The following is a 22,374-nucleotide window of genomic DNA, read 5'->3' as shown; positions in this document are numbered from 1 at the left end:
TATCCATGTGCAGTTATGTCACAAATATTGCTTGTTAGCCTCTGGTGTGTTAAATTATAGCATATATTGTATCCATGTATTAAAGTATCTTAGCAACAGTTCATGGAAGTATTATATTCTGCAATATTCAGTTACAACTCCTTTATTTACAAGTGTTAATCTTTTAAAATGTTCACAATTCCTTACAGTTCATAAAATGTACAAATCTGACTTGAGTAACTTTCTTTATACTTGCTCAACCTTAAAATGCATGGAAGCAATTAATTTTAGAAACATAATTAAGACTAGTTTTTACAGTCAACCTACTCATAGAATTCTACTGTATAACCTTTGAGTAATTTTTAAACAAAGCCTATAATATAGTAAAAGAGTGGATCAAGTGATCACAGCAGAATGAGATACAAATACAATAGACAAGGAAGGAAATGACTGTTGCATGTGAATTTTTGCTATCATATGCTGCCCTCATAACTGAGTGGGTGTAGGGAATCTAGTCTAAAAAGTACTTTCACGTAAGACGATAACTCAGGGAGGGAGGCTATGTAATAGCGATCACTGGAAGTGTTCAAGGAAAGATAAGACAAATGGATGAGTAGTCAATGGAAATCTGATTTTCCTACAGTCATTAAATAGTAAAGACTAGCTAATCCCATAACAATAGTTATTTTGAGAATGGTGGATTAATCACCAAAATCTAGTTTACATATTTGATTCAAATAAAACCCACAAGTGAATAACTGCTGTATATGAGGGCTGATACAGACTAGGTAAATTGCTATAGGAAGCTATATGAACATCTGTATGTATAATATACAGCTCACTCTTTTCTCTGAATTTGAGAAAAAGAAATACATGTATTGTGTATTTCATTCAGCCCCCTGCTGCTTGGCCCCAGTCCTCATCTCCTCATGTAATAGTACATATAGTCCTTTAGGTGCAGTAGTGGACAGTGTAGTGTGTGGTCTATTTGTGAATACATGAAATTCTCTCCATGATATTAAATATTATATTACGGGACAAAGCTGCTGTGCTTAACTACATAAGGAGTTTATTAAAAGCAAGCCAGCCCTATTTTTTTCCTAGTGGTGACACTAAAAGTTTCTTCACAGTTTAGATTAGTTGTGTTCCCAGTAAGCTCTTTGTCATGTTTCCATTAGTTTAGGATGAAAGCTGTTGCATATAAGGTGTTACTGAAATCTATTCTACTGTCTCTTCAATTTCCTCTTTCCAAATCCAGGATTGTTTTGACTCCAAAAGACAGCTTGTTTTCTGTTTGTTAGTCTGCTAAAACTGATCAAGTAAATTATATTCTTATTAAAGTCAGCTGACAATGAATATTATACATTCATTAAAGAGTATTTAGACAAATCTGATTGATCAGTTCTCTTGGTAACAAGATCATGGCTTCCTCCTACTTTCCAGAAGATCTCATTATCAAGTAAATTTAAGTACACAGCACTGTAAATTTACATGGTGCTTTACAGAGTAAGACATTTATAATCCACAGGATGAGTAATCTTGTATTAAGCAATTAAAAATGTTGACCCTTAACATGCTGGCCAATCCCGTTTTATATTTTTGTGTTGAGGGTCTTGTGTGGGAGAATGGAGCTGCTGTGAGGAAAGAACAAAAGTTTGGACTCCTGGGCCCCACACTGCTCACTTCAGCCCTTTATTGGGAAGAAAAAACAAAAAAAACCCCACACTCCTGCTTCACTATCTTAACAGTTAGGGTATATAGTTCCTGGAACAGAACCCCCAAATTCTGCCCTGAAGACCCAGTCTGTGGAGAGTTTGAGATTTATTGTTCACTAAGGCCTTTTGGCATCCATATTATGTTGGGGATATTCTAGCAAAATGGAAAGACTATCCTTCAATTAAAAAAAACACACACAGAGAAGCTATCTGACTGCAGAGGGGAGGTGGTGCTGGAGTTTATTCAGCTCTTACATTAGAATTCTAAGGATAAGTATACCCTATTTTAAGGTTAGACCAGGTTATTTTATAGCACATTTGTTCCTCTCTCTTCCCCTCCTTTCCCACTCATTGGCACATTATATGTGTGGAAGACCACATGATGGTTATATATGAATGCTTTAGGTGCATTCAAATCTTAAATAACAAGCTACCTAAAGTATTACAATAATATTTCCCTTTAACACAGATTTGCAAAGCTGTCAAATAGCAACCTGGATTGCACAGGGTTACTAAGAACAAATGGAAATCCAGTTTTAAAAAGCCTTCACAACATTTAACTTGGCAATATTACAAAGAGTAAATGCTTCACAGCTCTACATTTCAAAAATATTTACATTTGGGTAGAAGTGTTGCATAAACTTTTTTCTAGGGTTTATATATATTTTAGGTATGCACTACAATACTACAAACAGTTTAATTTATCACTTTTAAAAATAAGCCTTCTGGTATATTAACTTTATATTGACAATATTCCAGTGGTGAAGAGCAGGTTACAGAAAATGTTGCTGAGTCTATACCATGTCTGAGTAATTTGAGGCATCCTCTTAGCCTGGATTTTACAGACCTGTTAGTATCATGTAACTTAAGGCAATTTTTGCCAATAGTATTAATGTTCTGGGTTCTTGACAATTTAAGTGCCTCATAATTCTGTTTCATGTTATCCACATTCAAAGACATGAACCAGAAGGACCACTTTTGCCTGACCTGTAGTCCACAGTGGAAATGAGTAATTCACTGATAAGGCCAAACTTCTCATTTTACACACATAGCTCAAAACACTAATATTGCTTGTTGGTAACTATGATGCTCTGACAGTTCAGTTTTTATAGCAAACAAACCAAGTATTCCACTTTGCTTTTGAAATACTATATTCAGTACTGTCACCGGAAGTAGACTTCTTTTATAAGATAAATGGGGGGAAAATGACTGCTGTGTAGAAGAAATAAGTTTTCTCTGTAATAATTTTCTATTGGACTTTACTAACCTATCAACAGACTTATTTAAAAAGAGTATGTGCAAATATTTTTGCACAAAGGGAAAGTAAAAATACTGAGTTTACTTTGCTTCTAGAATTTTAAGACAAACTACAAATTTCAGTTCAATACAAACAAATTTGTAGGTCTTTCTGGTTAAGTGGTGGAAACTAGATTCCAGCAACGTGTGTTTTTAGATTTTGGTAGAGCAATTATTTCCACAAAGATCTAAAATAAATCAAGAATTCCACCGTCTTTGGCATACAATACTACACTTTTTTTTTTTTTTTTTTTTTAAGCTGACCGGTCTTTCACAACCGTGACATTTCAAATTAGTTGATATTGCTACATAATTAAATAATTCTGGTATGAACACCATCAGTTGTTATTCCTTGATGTATTCTTGATTCTTAAATAAGGTCATTTCTTGTTATGAGATGGGTCTTCTAGAGTTATAAACTTTGATGCCATTCTGCATGGAAGAACGAGCATATTTGGTCAGAAGTGCACCTACTGTTTGCTTCTCTGCACATAAGTCTCTGAAGAGAAAAAGAAAGTAGTGGTGAAAACACTCTTCAGTAACTTTAAAAAAAGGTTATTAGGACACAGTATTTCAGGATTGAGTACAAACTGTTTCAGTAACCGATTTTCCTAACGTAGCAATCAGCCTGACTAGAGTGTTGCTTAATAAGCTATTGGTGTGCTTCTCCCAAAATGCTTTCAATCATCTAAAATTCATAACTTGGCATAGCTTGCTGCATTTATGTAACTCCCAAAAGCATATTACATGCTTTACAAAACACAAAAATGGTTCCTAACTTGAATATCTTACAATCTAAAAGGCAAAAGCCTAATTCTGTTCTCCATTACACCAGTATAGCTGTTTACACACCAGTATAGCTGTTTACACAACAGAGCCTATGCTGTCATAGCTGTATCAGCATAGCCCCCTAGTATAGACTTAGACAACATCGGGGTTTTCTGTCAGTGTAGCTACCACCTTCCTGAATCATGTTAGCTACATCAACAAAAACATTCTTCCATTGACAGAGCTGCATCTATACTGGGAATTTTGTTGGCGTAGCTATGTTGGTCGGGAGTGTAGGGTTTTTTTTCACACCCCGATGGACATCGCTATACCGATAAGTTCAGACCAAGCCTGAGTCAATGGAGTCACTTCAGATTTTACTCTAAACAGCAGAATTTGGCTCAAAGCTCTGAGGCAAGGACCATGTCAGACCAAGTGTGTCTGCTTGTACATTGCTTAGCCCAACAAGGCCCAGAGCTTGATTGGATCATGTGAATGTTATGTCAATTTTGAACAATCCAAAGGACTAAGGGAAAGGATGAAACATGAGAAGTAAGACTGGAGTGTAGTTCTGGAATTAAGTTTGATTTTACTGACTTTAAAAAGAAAACTAATTTGGGAGATATGATGTATAAAGGAAAGTTGAAGTTTTTTAGCCTTTTCTCTAAAGTCAAATATTTACTGCTAATCTCCTTTCAATTTTGCCTCCTTTTAATTATTTCCTGACTAAGCTCTTCTAATCCCTTAATCTTCCACTAGTCTGGCTGTCCCTTCTCCAGACTTTGGTCCAACACTCACTGTGAATTCACACTCTTATAATCTGCAAGTGAAAAGTTGAGTTACATAACTTCCAGTTAAGATTTTGATTTCAAGATAGCTCATGTGGATGAGTCACAAAGTGTTACTAATAGGAGAAAAGGTCTACTAGGAGACAGTTTATAACTTTTAGCTTTTTATCCTTTGGAAAATTCTACCCCCACTGAAGTGAAAGTCAATACAAAACTTCCATTTAGTTCAAGGGGCCCCAGGAATTCACCCTCACTATTCACATAGTACAGGTAATACTTCTGAATGACTATACTGTAAGTATATTTTACTCATTTAGAATTTGCAAAAAAAATCTAGCACTTTAAGGTTTTATCAGCTATAGTTGCCCATGATGCAACCAAGTACTATGCAAGTGATTATGTACTTACTGTACTTTAAAACAGTATTATGCTTAGTAGTGAACTACTTACTGAATATATGGGGTAATGTCTGCTTCTGTCCACTTTTCCCGAACGGTAAATAGCCTGTTGAACCTTTCCTGGTTATCCTCAGGTAAGTCTTCTACTTTTAGCAAGAAGATAGTCTCTGGTCTTGAGTTTCTATCCAACAGAGCCAAACCCTATTGGGACAATAATAGGATGACACAAATTTTAACGCAGAAAACATGATCAAACCTCCCGTCTCTTGGCATATCAATTTGTGTTACTGTTGACATTTATCTCAGTATTTTTAACCCCTAAACTCTGAGTAGCAGCAATACTAGAAGGAAAACTGAAACCTTCACAATACCTGCCATCATGAAGGAGGTAGTTCTCATATCCCTTAAGGGAGGGGAACATGTAAAAATACACAACTTGATATCCCACTACCACCTTCAACAACATTTATATTGGTTACAGCATGCTAGAATCATTAAAGGCTGTTCTACAGTATGTTGGACTTCTAGTTCTGTCTACATTGATAGTAATAGACTGTAGATTTGAAATTTTTCTTCTATAGCTATGTGTATCAGGTCCAGGGAGACAGCTAGGAGAGCACTGTCATGCTCCTTCCTACACTGCTGAGGTCCTAGGCAGTTTCACTTTTCAGGAAATGCCTTGTAAATGCTTTAGTGCAGGACTATAGTGCTTCTCTCAGCTGCTGGCAAATACAGTTGAAATAAAAAATAAGAAGCCGGTTGTTCATGATTCATATACAAGTCCTACACAATACAGCAGTAAGAACATCCTGCTAATACATGAAACCAAATCCACTAGTTTAGTTTTTACCTTGAGCTGATCCAACCTTGTTGTCAGCCCTTCGGGGACACTTTGTTGCCATACTTCTTGAAACTCTGAGAGATTGAATTTAACTGCATTTTGCAAGAGCATTTGTGCTGTAGCTGTGCATATTTTATCTGCATTCATTTCAAAATAAACTTCATCTGTAAAGGGAAAAATAAATTACACTCACAGGTTCTTACTTGCATTGGTATCAGGACATTTCTGTGCCTCAAGTTTCCCATCTGCTCTGCAGTCTACCCCTCCTGGCAGGGTAATTTGTGCCTAAGTTTCCCCTCTGGCTGGTTAAGTTAACCCTCTGGCTGGTTGTTTTATGCTCTGGCTAAACTAAAGTCCCCTCCCTTCCCAGGTAAACAAGAGTCAGAACAGAAACAAGTACATCCTTAGTCCTCTCCTAGCCACAGCTTTTAGCCCTGTTGATCAGGACTAACATCAACAGACCTGCACCCTCCTCAGGTGAAACAGTCCTTTTACCTCCCCTGCCACCCCCATCCCCATCTCTTTCACTCTTGTTTATGCAAGTCTGATATCAACAGTTGTTTGCACTCTCTGAGCTAAACAGTTCAGTAGTCCTTTCACTTCCCCAAGGGCGGTATCCTGGTCTTCTCCCTTGATACAGGGTAGCGAAGAGGGTAAGGTGCACTTTCTCCCACTCTCTGAAAGACCTAGTCCAAAGCCCGAAGAAAAAAAGAATATGTGCGAACCCTGGGTTTCAAGTTTACCTGCTTCACCTTCTCCCTTCCCAAACTCCTCCTGCATCCAGGTCCTCTCAGACTTCCAGGCCACTTCCTTGGGCTCAGACAAACCAACCCCTCCCATGCTAGAGATATCCCAACAGTCACTGCTGCAATAGCGCCATTTCCAACGCCTTTAATGGAGAGCGCCACACCAGGTCTTGCCACTTCCGTGGTCTCCGCTTATGCAAGTAGAGTGCCTTCTATAGCTCTGCCTTTCCCAACACTCATTCCAACCCCACATTATGAGCTGAAATCAGAAACACCCATGTTGGGCCTATAGGCCTCTAAGAGCCACTATGCCCTACTACACAAGTTAATTCAAATGCCTGGATGATAAAATCCATCAGAAAAAGAGTTCTTTAATGCTGTGCAACACATTTAAACTCAATCACAGAGGTTATGAATTGGAAAGATCTACTAGCTTATCTCAGGCACCTCTCTGCTAATTCATGATTTTTCTCTAATGACACTAGTTTCCCTATCCCATAGTTTAGTAGACCTCACTGTTAAGGAAAGTTTTCATGATAATCAGCCTAAACATTTCTTAGCTCAGGGTTGGCCTCCCTACTCTCTTACACTTTGTTGTTTTAGTACGTAATTTGTTAATTCTTAACCCTCCTTTCTTAATAAATGCATCCCTGCCATAACTTACCTTCATCAGTATATTTCTTTCCATAACTTAAAAGAATATGTTGTATCATTTCTCTGAAATAAAAAGTTAAACTTTAAAATCAACTTTTATGCATTTCAGATTTATGGCAAAGGAAGGCATTTTGAAATTATGTATTGTATAAAGTTAGCGTACAATCAAAAAAATCACTACAAATACCTTCCTCCCTCCCACTAACACACTGAAACGGGCAGACAAAGCAAAAGCAGGAAAGACAATAGGGGATGGGATGTGTCATAGCAGCTGAAGGGTTAGGGAGCAAAGGAACAGACTAAGGCGACAGAGCTGACAGAGAGAGACATAGAAGTAACAGGAGCTGAAAGGGAACAAAGTAAATAGGGGCTGAAATGGACAAAGTGAGGGAGGTTGATCCAGGGTCTCTGAAGATCCCCTGCCATAGTACCCCAGCAACTTCGCCTCCCTAGTGCCCACTCCCACTGTGCTTTGAAGAGATGCAGAGGGAAGGAAGATAGGACTCTTGCCTGCCCTCATTTTTCACCAGCAAAAAGCATCACAGAGGTTCACAAAGCACTGCAGATATGTATAACATATTAATAAAAGGTACTTTATGGACTGGTTGCATCAAATTATAGCCTAACTTGTACTACTTTGCAGATTTTGGATAAAAGCAAAATGTTAGTATGGGTTTTTTTCCCCTAAATGAAGTTCAACAAAAATTTATAAAGCCTCAGTCAGTAAGCACAATTCAGTAGCCTTGTAATTTGAATGGAATGGCCTGTAAATATTTTAATACTATTCTATTAATATGATCACTGATATTTATTCAAATAAAGCATTACACTACCAGAAGTGCCACTGCATAACACAAAATGATTATGCAGGAGGTGCCCACCACACATTTTTTGTTTGCCATGCTTCCTGATTGGTATTCCACCATGGGCAGCAGCCTGCCAATTAAGTCATGGGTACAAGCAGAACATACAATAGAGTGAACAGCACTTTAGTCAGTGGATACTTATGCCTGCCATGAGACTGGAGTAGGATTTTTTGTAATCACGACCCATGATTATGTGACACTGACCAGGGAACAGAGATCAGTCTAACCAGACCTGAAGTGTCACACCTTTACTGTATAAAATTACTCAGGGCCATGCTATGCTCCCCTTGAGCACATAAAAAATGGTGGGAGGGAAAAATGGGTATAAGAAGCCCGCACTGTGGCCCATTCACAGCAAGGGACACAATTGCAGCCCACATACTCCCTATATAAAAGGACTGCTCCCCTATGGGACAAAAGATTTCTGCAAAACATATGAGGAGACAGGCCATAGCTCTGTCCCACCTACATACCAGACAACAAAGGTGGCCAGAAGCATTTAGAGTGGGCAGGGGGTAAGTGCATCTCTTCCCGCCCCAAGTAGGTTGTAGCAATGAATGTGTTCCTAACTATGAGCCAGAGCTCTCCATGGAGCAGTGCAGCTCCACGCTGACCTCAGAGCAGGATTGTACCTTGAAGGTGAAATGGATTTATGTTTTACGGAGTCAAAGAACTTCTAATCTTGAGCACTGTTAGTTGAATATAGTTATTATACGACTCCTCTATGGTAAGTGCAAATACTAATGATGATTAATATGAGTAACAGTAATTTGTTTTCTAGTGCTTTAAGCACAAAGAAACAAAAAGATACTTACTTGGGTTCCAGGGATCCAAGTTCTTGAAGACAGATACTTAAAGGAACCTTGCTAAAAGACCAAGATTCAGAATCTATTAACTGAGTCACATGATTCAGAAGTTTCATCTCATAATCAAATTCTAGAACCCTCCAATATCCTGCCAAACAGAAGAAATATGTAATAATACTTCGTAATTCTGCTTCTCTGAAAATATCTTTCAGGATTCTCACACTTGAGTCTCAGCTCCCTTTCAAGGCACAAACAGAACACCAAGCTCTTAAAAGATTATTTAAACAACATTTAACAAGAGGAGAAAAAGGAAAGGAACAGAATAGTAGAATGGAGCAGAGACCAGTGTGATTAAATTTTTCAAGGAGAGATCAAAATACCTTGTTACTTTTCTATGTAAATCAACTACTGCACAGTTGTTACAGGGATGTTATACTATTGAATAGGGATGTAGTCAATAAGAATTTTTAATATTTTGTGATGCATGTTATGCAAGCATTTGAGAACTACTAACAATAGTGGCAGGTATTCTCAACCCACTATGCATGCCTATGTCTATCTGCCTGCCTTTCATGTTGTGACTGCTTGGAGTCAAATAAAGCAATTAACTCCTTTGACTCCTACATAAAACATTGGAAGATACTATTGACATTTCGGGAGAAAGCTATACAAAGCCCTGCAGAGACCACCACTTTCTTGCATTCCTCACTAAGTTGACCCCATGTGTTATGCTACAAAATAATACATATCCTACCTATAGGGACAAATACCTTCAATTTTACAGGCATTTATAACCTGCAATTGATGCAGTATTTCCTCCTCACTCGCTTGAATCCGATCTAGCAAGTCTTCCATTGTATACTGCAGCATGCAAGAAGAAAAAAAAAAAAAAATGGATTACCTTCAACCCTTGCTAAAGCTAAACTGAAGAAAGTAAATATTACCTCATATAAATATGATGAAGATAAACATTATTTAGAACAGGGATGGGAGAACACAGTGGAGGCTTGGGTTTTAAAGTCTCTTAAATTTACCACACTAGTTCAAATTTGCAAACAATCTTTTCCTGCAATTTAAACTAGTTTCTCCAAAGATCGTTCAATTTTTTAAAAAAATAACATTCTTTCTAAATAAAGGAAGCCTTTGCACCATGTACCAGTGATATAAGACTACCTCCAGAAGTCAGACTAGCTCAAGTGGCCATCCTATGTGAGGTACACATTTGCAGCATGCAAGAAGATACCATCAGAGATGCTTAGTTTTGCAGTTCTCAAACTGTGGATTTGTGTTTCCAGAAGTAACATACTTTAAAACGTATTTGCTGTTAACAAGCAAGTAAATAATATATAGAGGTGAGAAATAACAGACCTCAACCCTATTGTCCCTCTGCAAATTTGTATACACAGAGTTAATCTCTTACCTCTCTCTAAAAGTGCAAAGTTTCAAAAAGTTCAGTGAATAGAAGATTGTGGGGGCAGAATAGATCTGGACAAGAAGAAGTCTGAAGAAAAATGTGAGAAGTGAGGGACATATGCTTGTTTTGTTAAAATATTATATGTTTGCTGTTGAAGAAAAAAATCCAGAATATTTAACGTTTTAGTTAAATAAAACAATTTAAATGTCTGTCTGGTGATGTTCTCCTCCTAATACAGCATGGCAAGAAAATCCTCCAAATATTAATGATTAACCTGTTGAATTGGAAATAGTTCATCTCCCAATGACTTCATAAATATCTGCTTCAATTACTTTTGGTAAATGAAATAACCAAACAATCATTCATTTTCTGATTTAGCTGTAAAACTAATCTGAAAAGTTTTCAAAATAAATCACTGTTTAAAAATGTAAAGCGTGTACCTTCTAAAAAAGAAACCTACATCTATTTTTGAGTTGTGAAGAATATGTATTAAGATTATAATAACCAACAAGAATGCACTTATGTAGAAAACCATGATTAAATCAAGTCTTCCTGACTAGTGATTTAAATCCTGATTTAAATCAAATCCACCCTGCATCTTAAATAGTTTATTCTGTCTAAATTTTACTGTAATTTCACTGGCAACAGTATTCTTCACTTTCTGCCTCACACTTGTTCAGTGCTGCTGTACTTGGATACTGAATATCCGCTGTTTTACTTCAGTGGTCAGCAGTGAATACATTGAAATATTGAGTAAATATATGCAACAAACACTGTAGCAGTATGCTGTGTTATAAAAACATGAGTTTCCTATAATCTACTGAATTGATCATTTTTGTGCACAGGAAAAAACAATCACTTGTTAGTTGCCCATGCCAAGAGAAATGCAAAGAGTTAACAAGGAGCATAACAAAAATGCATATCATCACTTGTATTGTGGTAGCATCTAGGGGCTCCAGTCAGAATTAACGCCCACAGCAAGGCGTAGCCTGTCCTCCCAGGGAACTTACAATCTAATTTAAAGTTCCACAATGTTATCTGTAACACAGTTAAGAATCTTATGTTTTTAAAAAAAAAAAAAAAAAAATTATCCCTTTAATATTCTGAGTTTTGGTCGGAAGATAGAAGATAATTAGACAAAACTGACATGTTAAAAGTATTTTCTTTTAAACGCGGAGAAGTCTCAGATGTTACCTTTGAGCATTAATATTTGAAAGGATATTTGTATTGTCATGCAAATGTAAGTTAGTTTTAAAACTAGTCAGCTAATAGATCATATGTAAATGTTCAGAAACTGTATTTTACTCCATCATGAAAAAATTCTTTACTTAATAATATTTCCTCAAGACGTGCCTTATATTTTAAGTCAGATGATTCATATCTCTCATTCTGACCATTCTTGATGCCTGAACTGGATTTTCTGAAGGCAGAACTTGCAGGTTAATAACAAAACCTATGATCTCTAGCAGGACAGATCTGTAATTATGTCTGCCTTTGGAGTAATCTCAACCCTTTCTCCCTCCACTTCCTCCATATCACCCTTGCTATTCTACTTCTCTTCCTTCCCATATCATTCTACTTCCCTTTCCTTAGTGGTGAGTGCCTTTTACATAGGGTAAAATGAAGTCACAAGAAGCACAAGTAACGGTGGGGAAAGCCACTACACCTGATAGTCACATAACATTTGGGGGATTTAGATAGCCAGTTCCTTAAGACTTCAAAATGGATGTTGTCAGTTTTCCCCCCACATCTTCTGGCTTCATTTTGCTAGCTTAGTGCAGAAGTCTTCCCCCTGCAGAAGGGGGACAGTAATTCTTCTCACCATCCTCTGTCCAATGTTTTCAAACTTTTTTTGAAGATGAAGAAAATTGTTGATTTCCGTGACCCAGTGAAGCTGGGGATGAGGGGTTCAGCGTGTGGGAGGGGGCTCTGGGCTGGGGCAGAGGGTTGGGGGTGAGGGTTGCGGCCAGGAATGAGGGGTTCAGGGTGTGGGAGGGGGTCAGGGCTCTGGGGTGGGGCCAGGAATGAGGGCTTTGGGATGCAGGAGGGGGCGCTGGGGTAGGGGATTGGGGCATGGGGGTGGAGTGGCTTTTCTGCGGCCGCTCCCGGTCAGTGGTGCAGCAAGGGTGCTAAGGCAGGCTTCCTGCCTATCCTGGCACCGTGGACCGTGCTGTGCCCTGGAAATGGCCAGCAGCAGGTCCGGCTCCTAGGTGAAAGTGTGTGAGCTGCTCCGCATGGCTCTTGCCTGCAGGCACAGCCCCCCCGCCCCAAACTCCCATTGGCTGGGAAACGGCCAAAGGGAGTCCGGAGCCAGTGCTTGGGGTGGGGTCAGCATGTGGAGCCTCTTGGACCCCCTGCCTAGGAGCCAGACCTGCTGCTGGCCACTTCTGGGGCGCAATGCGATGTCAGAACAGGTAGGGACTAGCCTGCCTTAGCCGGGCAGCACTGCTAATGGGATTTTAACAGCCCAGTCAGCAGTGCTGACCAGAGCTGCCACAACCCAGTGCCTTACATTCCGTGACCGAGTACTGGGTTGCAACCCACAGTTTGAAAACCATGCTCTAGTCTACACAAAAAAGGAAGACTGTCTCTTCTCACTAAGGCAAACAGCCTTCTGACTGCAGCCAGTAACACTGCGAGCAATTCCTGATTAGGTTAGCATGCCAGGCTGTCTCAAGCAGGGAGAAAAAGCAGCTCAGAGCAGAACTGTGTACAAGGGCACAATTCTGCATACTTAAGTAAAACTGGGAGCAAAGTTATTTTTTCTAGTTAAGAATGTAGCTTTACTAGGCTTTTATAGCATTACCAATTACAAAGGAAAAGTAAAAACAAGGAAGTGATTTACTTAACAGGCTTACCTTTGAGTCAGTCAGAGCTTTCTCTCTCTCACTGTCTGGCCCTTCATAAGGATTTTCCATTAGAAGTTTCTTTAGCTTCTTTAGTTTAGGTCGACATTTCCTTAATTCCCAGTAATTATTGGAGAAACCAGCAATCTACAAAAAGAAATTAAAGATTCTGTGACTCATTTAATTTAACACTGTCAGCCAAGGTAACTTGCAAAGAATAATTAACAATGAATTTTATAGAGGTCACATAATAAATATCTTGATTTTTTTTTTTTAAAGAGATTGTTTCTCGTTTCTAAAGAAGAGTAGGCAGAAATATTCTCAGCACTGAAGTCCATTATTGGGAATAAGAGTTAGAAGTCTGTAGTTCAGTAATAAAAGCATACCTACTGTCTACATGACAAAGAAACCAGCTGGTCTCTACATATGGACAATACCTGCTAATGGCTGGATATTTTAAAGTCCTGTCAATTTCACCCCTTCCAACATCTGTTCTTTTTTTCTAATACCTCAGTCTTGCTGCTCTCCACAAGCTATCTTCCCAATTATTTCCCATATCCTGGAATTCCTAGTTAATGGGCATTTTACTACACAATGAATGCGGAAGGGAGCTATGAATCATCACTTCATTAAACATGCATCTTGGGAAAGAAAGATAGATGTTCACTACATAACTATATAAGCCAGGTACATGCTCTAAGTGTGCCCATGGGTCATTGTTAAAAATACTGCACACTTCTTTTCCCCAGGCCCTGAAAAAGAGGTTTACCAGCGACACCATGGCAGGGTTCGGAGCCCAGGTGGGTGCCTCCCTTTCCAAAGATATGTATACAGAGACAGGACATGACAGAAGCTGAGTGGGACAATCAGCAGAAGAACTGCCTTCATTCCCTAATCTACCACACAGGGAGAAGAGAAACCAAAAAGTGTAATTGATACAAGGTCTCCAATCTTCTAAACTCTCTAGGACCTTCAGAGGAATCCCAGGGTGCATTGAAATACCTCTGAAGCATACCTTGGGCATCCCCCAAAAGTCCTACTGAGGCGTTCAGATGATAGGAGGCCGTAGGCAATGCTCTTCTGTTGAAGAGGCCAGCAATCAGACAGGTGTGAGCACAGAATGGGGAAGGCACAGCAGGCTCCAAGCTCATTTAGTGGTATTGCTCTCAGATCCAACCCTTTCCCCTGTATGAAAAATCCTTCTAACAGCTGCAGTAACAGAAAAGCTCAGTTGTTTTTTTTTTATGAATGTATTTTTAAAAGTCAGGATTTTAAAGATGTTCTAGAAATTTGATTTTTAAGTAATTTGTTTTTAAATTGTCCTTTTAACCATTTAAGCTAGATTGTCAATTAAAAAAAAAAACAAGCACTACTACTCAAGAAAGCAGCCTAGATATGAAATACTGTATCCAAATTCTGTTTGGAAAGCTTAGACTTCTTTTTGTTTATAGTTTTTGCCTATATTAGTTTATTTAAATAAATATTAGTTTATGACCTCAGTTCTCCAGCTCTTTTCACATGCAATGGCAATTACACAAGCAGAATAACTACAACATTTGGGTTTTTTTTCTGTACTTATTTTTCATTTCTTTTCAAATTTCTCAGAGAAGAAGATATTGCTGGTCATTTAGTGGTTGAAAAATATGCTAACACATAATGAGTTCATAGCCAGAGCTAGTTGCTCACCCTGGACAAACATAGCAGAATGCTCAGCCCTGTGGAAGGGAGTGCTTGCTCCTGGGTGATCATCTCTTTGGACTGATGCATGAGCCTTTCAATACTGCTTCCAGAAGAAAGGTAATTTATATTATTTGTATTATAGTAGCACTTACAGGCCCCAATCCCATTATGTTTAGCACTATGCACACATAACAAAAAGAAAGTACCTCTCATAAAGAGTTTGCAATCTAAGCAATATAACTATACACTACAACAGGGGTGGGCAAACTATGGCATGCAGAATTGCCCCCAGTGGTGCCGTGGGCCCCACGCCGCTCTCAGAAGCGGCCAGCACCATTTCCCTGGAGCCCCAGGGTCAGGGGAACAAAGGGCTCCATGCGTTGCCCTTGGCTCCAGGCGCCGCCCCCCACAGTTCCCATTGGCCGGGAACGGGAACCACGGCCAATGGGAACTTCAGGGTAGGTCCCTGGAGGCGTGGCAAGGGCAGTGTGTGGAGCCCTGTGCCCCCCCACGGGGCTGTGCAGGGACATGGTTCTGGCTGCTTCCCGGAGCGGTGTGCACCACTGCCACCCTGGAGCCGCTTTAGGTAAGTGGCGCTGGGCTGGAGCCCGAATCCCTCCTGCACCCCAACCCCCTGATCACCCTCCTGCAGTCCGCACCCCTCCTGCACCCCTTCCCATAACCCCTGCTGCACCCCCGGGTACCCAACCCCCTGCCCTGAGTCCTCTGCCACACCCTGCACCCCTCCTCTGCCCCAATCCCTTGCCCTGAGCCTGTTCCTGCACACCACACCCCCTCCCATACCCCACACTCCCTCACGCACCCCAACCCCCTGCCCAAGCCCTGCATACAATTTCCCCACCCAGATGTGGCCCTCGGCCCAAAAACTTTGCCCACCCCTGCACTACAACATGTTTGGAAAGATCCCAACCAAAAAAACCCCAAAGTGATTTGACAGGAAGTTATCTTGGTGCCTGGGACTTCAAAAAATCATTACAGAACATAGCAAGAGTGAAGGAGAAGGAATATTACTTTCTTGTTAATCTACTTTGTTTTGAATGGACTTTTTCCTACTAGCAGAACTGCAAACTCTGCGGAATAAATGATGCTCTGATTGTTCTAGAACTGGAGAAGGAGGGCGACTCCTCCTTAGTGATGTCATTATACCCACTGTACAAAATTAAGAGCAAATGATAATATTTTCCTAACCATTTTTAGGAAAATTTGATCTATTACATTTGCTTCAAAGGGGCAGAAACAATGAATTCTTTAAACTCATAATTCTAAAATCCTCCATCCCATAGAATCTTTCCAGATGCAACAGGTAGGATAGAAGAGTCATCTTTGAAGATTTTTTTTTTAGACAATGGAACTAAGAAAGTGCAGCAAAATGTGCCTTTCAGGGTAGGCCATTTAAACAGGCACTCTACTAATGTAAAAGTGTCAATTTGCTCTTCGTGTCTTATATTTAAGACAGCTCACTTGAGTGAAGGAGAAAATATCTATTCTTTGAAGTTACTAAGCACCATAAGTACTTACTGCCTCACCCAAAACAGACTTTATGCTTGGATCTGTTAAACAGATGATAACTGAAGCCATGATAGATAAGTTTTATGTTAATACACTCATGCTGATCATTTGCAATTGTAAGATACTATAATAATAGGCACCTTCGGTGAAACACTAATGTGAAGAATAGACGATAAGGAAACAAAAGAATATACCTGGGTGTGAATGACATTACATGATGCTTGATCTACAAGCAGCTGTTCTGGAGTTTTACAGCCAGGGATAAACAGCAACATATTTGAAGTATCTGCTATTTTCATATCATAAGTTTTATCTTTACTGCACAGCACAGCTTGTTCATCTTTGTCACCACGAATCACTAGGCTGAAAAAAACCAAGTTCTTGTTTTTAAATGCAAAAATAGCAAAGGAATACTCATCTTTATTTACAGATGACATAACATTTCAAATACATTAAAAATATTGCTAATCAGGTGGCAAGTTGCAGTTACTATGACTACTGCTACCAGGTGGAATATCATATCTACAAGTTTCAGAGTAGCAGCCGTGTTAGTCTGTATCCGTAAAAAGAAAAGGAGTACTTGTGGCACCTTAGAGACTAACAAATTTATTAGAGCATAAGCTTTCGTGAGCTACAGTTCACTTCATCGGATGCATACAGTGGAAAATATAGCGGGGAGATTTTATATACACAGAGAACATGAAACAATGGGTGTTTACCATAGAGACTGTAACAAGAGTGATCAGGAAAGGTGAGCTATTACCTTTCCCACCCTCCTCCCCACTGAATGCATCCGATGAAGTGAGCTGTAGCTCACGAAAGCTTATGCTTCGTTAGTCTCTAAGGTGCCACAAATCCTCCTTTTCTTATTACCAGCAGGAGAGCAGGGGGCAGGACCTTTTGTAGTGACAATCAAGGTGGGCCATTTCCAGCAGTTGACAAGAACAGTAGGAGGGGAAAAAAACAAGGGGAAATAGATTTACTTTGTGTAATGACCCATCCACTCCCAGTCTTTATTCAAGTCTAACTTAATTGTATCCAGTTTGCAAATTAATTCCAATTCAGCAGTCTCTCATTGGAGTCTGTTTTTGAAGTTTTTTTGTTGAAGAATTGCTACTTTTAGGTCTGTAATCGAGTCACCAAAGAGATTGAAGTGTTCTCCGACTGGTTTTTGAATGTTATAATTCTTTGACATCTGATTTATGTCCATTTATTCTTTTACGTAGAGACTGTCCAGTTTGGCCAATGTACATGGGAGAGCGGCATTGCTGGCACATGATGGCATATATCACATTGGTAGATGCGCAGGTCCTTGCTTACAAACAGCCCCCCAACCTGAATCAAATACTCACCAGCAACCACACACCAAAAACACTGACCCAGGAACCTATCCTTGCAACAAAACCCGTTGCCAACTGTGTCCTCTTATCTATTCAGGCAACACCATCATAGGGCCTAATCACATCAGCCACACCTGCACATCCACCAATGTAATATATGCTAACGAGAGACTGCTGAATTGGAATTAATTTGCAAACTGGATACAATTAATTTAGGCTTGAATAAAGACTGGAAGTGGATGTGTCATCACACAAAGTAAATCTATTTCCCCTTGTTTATTTCCCCTCCTACTGTTCTTGTCAACTGCTGGAAATGGCCCACCTTGATTATCACTACAAAAGCCCCCCCCCACTCGTAATAGCTCCCCTTTCCTGATCACTCTTGTTACAGTCTGTATGGTAACACCCATTGTTTCATGTTCTCTGTGTATATAAAATCTTCCCACTATATTTTCCACTGCATGCATCTGATGAAGTGAGCTGTAGCTCACGGAAGCTTATGCTCTAATAAATTTGTTAGTCTCTAAGGTGCCACAAATCCTCCTTATATCTCCAAGTTGTGACATACAGTTAGTTTAATCATATTACTGTTACCCCTTCCTCCTTCCCACACCTCTTGCTCATTTGTTCATTTCACCCACTTTCTGATCTTTTAAATCTTGATCCTAAAAGCTGATATACATGACCAACACTGCACTGAAGTCCCAATCACTCCCAGCTTACTTCAGGGCACATTACTTCAGGGTAATGGCACAGCAACTGTTCCTCTAATAAAAACCCAGACCTATTAACTCGGAATGTTCTTCAGAAAAAACTTCTGCTTCCATGTGATTTTTAACATTTTCCTACACTTTTGCCTTAGAGCAGCAGTTCTCAACCAGGGGTCCGAGGCCCCCTGGGAGGCTTTCATCAGGTTTCAGGTGGTCCTCCAAGCAGGACTGGCATTAGATTCACTGAGGCCCAGGGCAGAAAACCAACGCCCCTTCGCCACACCACCCAGGACTGAAGCCAAAGCCTGAGCAGCTTAGCTTCATGGGGCCCCCTGTTGTGTGGGACCCCAGGTAAGTGCCCTGTCTGCTAGCCCCTAATGCCAGCCCTGGCTTTTATATACAGAAAAACAGGTATGGTTGTACAGCTGGACCATGGAGTTTTTATAGCAAGTTGGGGGGTTCTGAGAAAGAAAAAGGTTGAGAACCCCTGCCTTAGAGGACAACTGCAGTCAAATGAAGGATTTTTCAAACCTTTTACTAACCACAACCCCCACGGCACTCACACTTTCTCCCAGGGCTCCATGCTCCAGAGAGTCCTGTGTGGCCCCTAAAACCAGAATACATCCCACTGTTTCAACCAAAAGAAACTACCCTGAACCACGAAAAACAAATGGGGTTCGCACGTATGCACTTCATGAATAGTCCTACGGAGCTCAAAGGAACTATTCACAGGCAGAGTGCTGAGAAGTTGAGAACCACGTTTTAATTCATGGTGCTGTTCACGGGAAACAGATACGTTCCAGGGATACAAACCTTGATCATTTCACATTTTAACCAATAGGGAATTAAAACAATGAATTAAAAACAGAAATTTAAACTCCGCCCGGGCAAGATGCGCAGGGGGCCCCAGGGAGGCTTTCGGTTCGGCAACTTGTACAGATCCATTTTAACAGTGATCTGCCCCTTCATTCCCCCCCGGCACCCAGTTCACACGACCGCCTGGCAAGGTCCCGGCGGTCCCTCCCCATCGCGATCGTTCCTGCCCCGCCCGCCAGGGCGCGCTGCAGGCCCGGTCCCCCGCGCGCGCGCCGCAGTCCCAGGCCGGGCCACCTCCGCACCTGCGCCCCGCCTCCAGCTCGGCGCAAAGGCCCGGCTCCAGCTGCAGCAGGCAGCACTCCCCGGCGCTGGCGCGGGGGCTGAAGCTGAGGCAGTGCACGGGCGGCAGCAGCTCCGCCGGCTTCAGCTTCGCGATATGCAGCGTGGCCTCTACCTCCTCGCGGCTCCGCATCCTGCCCGGCGCCGAGCTCCCCGCTCAAAGGGACGGGCGCGCGGCAAACGGTCCCGAAAGCGCGCGAAAACCCCGCGCCGCGCTCGGGGCGGGCCCTGAAGGCGGAGAGAGCCCTACATCCGCCAGAGAAGAGTCACGTGAGCCCTAGTGCTGGGGGGCCGGGGGGTGGAGGCGCGCGGCAGCGTCTAGATGAGGCGGGGGAAGAAGGAGCGGGAGTTCTCCCCCTTCGCCTGTGGTTCGGGGGAAGGACAAACGCCCGCGCGCGGTGCACGCACTAATACCCCCCGCAGAGCAGGTGCGGGCGGTGGAGTTGCGGTGTGAGGCAGTAACGGGGAAAGAGCTTCCCCCATCGTGCTGCCTCCTCCCTGAGAGGGGGGCTGCCCTGTGCTCATCTCCCAGGTTTTCCCCTTTAGCTGCAGGGAGGTTCCCTGCAGAAGCTGGGAATGGGCGACGGGGTGGATCACTTGATGATGACCTGTTCTGTTCATTCCCTCTGGGACACCACCTGGCGTTGGCTATTGTCAGAGACAGGCTATTGGGCTAGATGGACCTTTGGTCGGACCCAGTACGGCTGTTCTTAGGTACGGACAGGTGGCTCTCGAGCTGGCTCTGTCCCTGAGCTCCTGTTTCCCAGTGAAGACACAGTCTGTAACAGAAGGGCACCAGCAGCCCCCAACCTATCGTGTTCCCTTTGGCCTCACTGCCTTCCGTTGACTTCGTTGACACAGATGTTTTGGGGGTCCCTGAGCTTAGGGAGTTGGTACAGTTGCTTTCCCTGTGCCCCATTAGACTCCCTTACAAAGGGGAACAGCTGGTTGTTGACTGCCCTTTGATTCCTGTTTGGAGTCACATGCCATGTGAGAGACTAACCACAATTAACGGTAGCAAGGTGGAGAGTGATTTTCTGATCACTGTGGGCAGCGATCATGGCTCTGATGGGCTGAATCCCTGAAAATCAGAATTACGTAGCAGGAAAAATAACCATGATGCTGGTGAGGCACTTACAGCAACAAACAACAGAAGTTGTTTTGCTGTCGCCGTTAACACCAATATCTCCTTTGAAAGGCCATGGTGAGCGAAATCTCAAGTTCTGTTTCCAGTTCACTTTCCCTTATCCCATGAGGAGGAGCTATTGACAAAGGCTAAGTGCAGGTCAGACATAGGACAAACGTCTATAGCAGCCTTTGCCACTAGGTAACTTGCCAAGTGCAATGTCACATGAGACTTGATCAGCATAGAGAAAACAGAGCAAGGGTGAAAGCAGACAACTTCCATGGTGACCCTTTTAACCCTATGATTCTATGCAATGAGGACAGCTGTTCCTCAAAGAGCTTGCATACTAGCAACAGAAGCAGTAGAGATACCTCCACAAGGAACTGCTATGCTATTCAATGGGGGACAGTTTAAGGAATCTGGAGATCTCTTTTGCCATAGTTCCCATGTTTCAGAGAGGCAAGAGGCCACTCTCCTTCTGGAAGCAGAGGCCCATCCTCCATCTTGGGATCAACAGGTGGGAGCTCCTCTCCCATTGAGACTGACAGGACAGCAGCAGATGGATCTCCTTTACCATCCAAGAGTGACAACAGGGGTTCCCACTCTCTCTTGGAGGGGCTGGGGTGACACAGGGGGGCTCAATACTTACCTTAGTAGCTGGGGTGTATTTCCACAGGTTCATGAATTCACTGTGCACACTTCATTCTTCTGCCACGCTTTACTGGGGTGGTGTTTGGAAAGCCCCTAAAACAGTCCGGTGGGAGTTAACACCCCTTGGAAGTAAATGGGGTAGTTTGGTGCCCTAAGTGCTACTGGTTTGGTTCTGTTCAGACTCAGGCAGAGATCCCTGCATTGGTTATATTTGTTTCATGTTTTCAAGTTTTTCTTCATATCATAACCATGAGGGCTAGAAATGTAGGCCTTGTCTACATGGAAAAGTTGCACCAATCTAAATCACTTTTTAAAATGAGATAGTTAAAGTGGCACAAACCTCTGTGTACACACTCATTTTAGATTGACTGGTTTGTTTTGGTTTAATTTAAACCTGTTCCCAGCTAACTTAAGCTACATCAAATAAAGCCACTTTTATACCGAAATAAATGTTCACATGGGGGTTGCCCAGTTTTACAATATTGGCTTAAAATCACACATTAGGTTATACTGGTGCAACCAGTGGCAGATTACCTCACAGGCCAACTGGGCCCATGCCCAGGAGTCCCAGCCAATTTGGGGGCCCCCAAGAGCACCAGAGCTCTGACCAAGCCCCCTGCTCCTCCACCCTCCCCGGGCCCCACGCCCACCCAGGCCGGAAGCCAGAGCCACCCAGGGAGCCCAGGTCACGGGGGGAGCGAACCCTACACCTGCCCAGAGTGGGGGGCTGAGGTGCCTGAGAATAGTTCCCATCCCTGTCCTTGCCCCTGTCCTCTGGGGCAGGTGGAGGGTCTGGGAGCCTGGATGCTGGAACTGTGAGGGCAGGGAGGCCATGGCCCCTCCACAGTCCTCCCACATTTTAACAAAGGAAGCCTGCCTTGGGGCAAGTAAGAGAGTCAGCTCCAGCCCCTGTTCAGACAGGGCTGGCAGGCTCCATGTGTGGCTGCAGCTCCCAGCCCCTGCTCGCAGGCAGCAGATGAGTCCCATTCCGGGCAGAGGGAGCCTGGGTCAGGGGAGGGGGAGGTTACAGTGTTGGAGACGGGGAGGGGATGGACGTAGTTTGGG

The 22,374-nt window shown here is 42.1% G+C and overlaps 1 protein-coding gene across 3 annotated transcripts; it reads right to left on the bottom strand.

Moving 5' to 3' along the window:
* Positions 1–126: 126 nt before the first annotated feature.
* DSCC1 (DNA replication and sister chromatid cohesion 1) lies at positions 127–19,748 on the bottom strand. 3 transcript variants are annotated; one of them, XM_077809856.1, is made up of 9 exons: positions 19,496–19,748; positions 16,522–16,690; positions 13,130–13,264; positions 9,612–9,718; positions 8,867–8,917; positions 7,196–7,248; positions 5,795–5,949; positions 4,997–5,145; positions 127–3,489 (listed from the first exon to the last, which is right to left on the bottom strand). In XM_077809856.1, exons 1-9 carry the CDS (start codon positions 19,663–19,665, stop codon positions 3,381–3,383), a joined length of 1,098 nt encoding a protein of 365 aa, XP_077665982.1. In that variant the 5' UTR covers positions 19,666–19,748; the 3' UTR covers positions 127–3,380. The 3 variants fall into 3 exon arrangements, with proteins under 3 accessions (XP_077665982.1, XP_077665981.1, XP_077665983.1); XM_077809855.1 differs by having other exon boundaries at positions 8,867–9,005; positions 9,628–9,718; XM_077809857.1 differs by lacking the exon at positions 19,496–19,748 and adding an exon at positions 14,804–14,897 and having other exon boundaries at positions 8,867–9,005; positions 9,628–9,718; positions 16,522–16,680.
* Between the last annotated feature and the right edge of the window lie 2,626 nt (positions 19,749–22,374).

The sequence above is a fragment of the Eretmochelys imbricata genome, chromosome 2, assembly GCF_965152235.1.
Source record: "Eretmochelys imbricata isolate rEreImb1 chromosome 2, rEreImb1.hap1, whole genome shotgun sequence".
Classification (NCBI taxonomy): Eukaryota; Metazoa; Chordata; order Testudines; family Cheloniidae; genus Eretmochelys; species Eretmochelys imbricata.
Note: the sequence above shows the minus strand (reverse complement) of the source record. Positions and strands in the feature narration are given on the sequence as shown.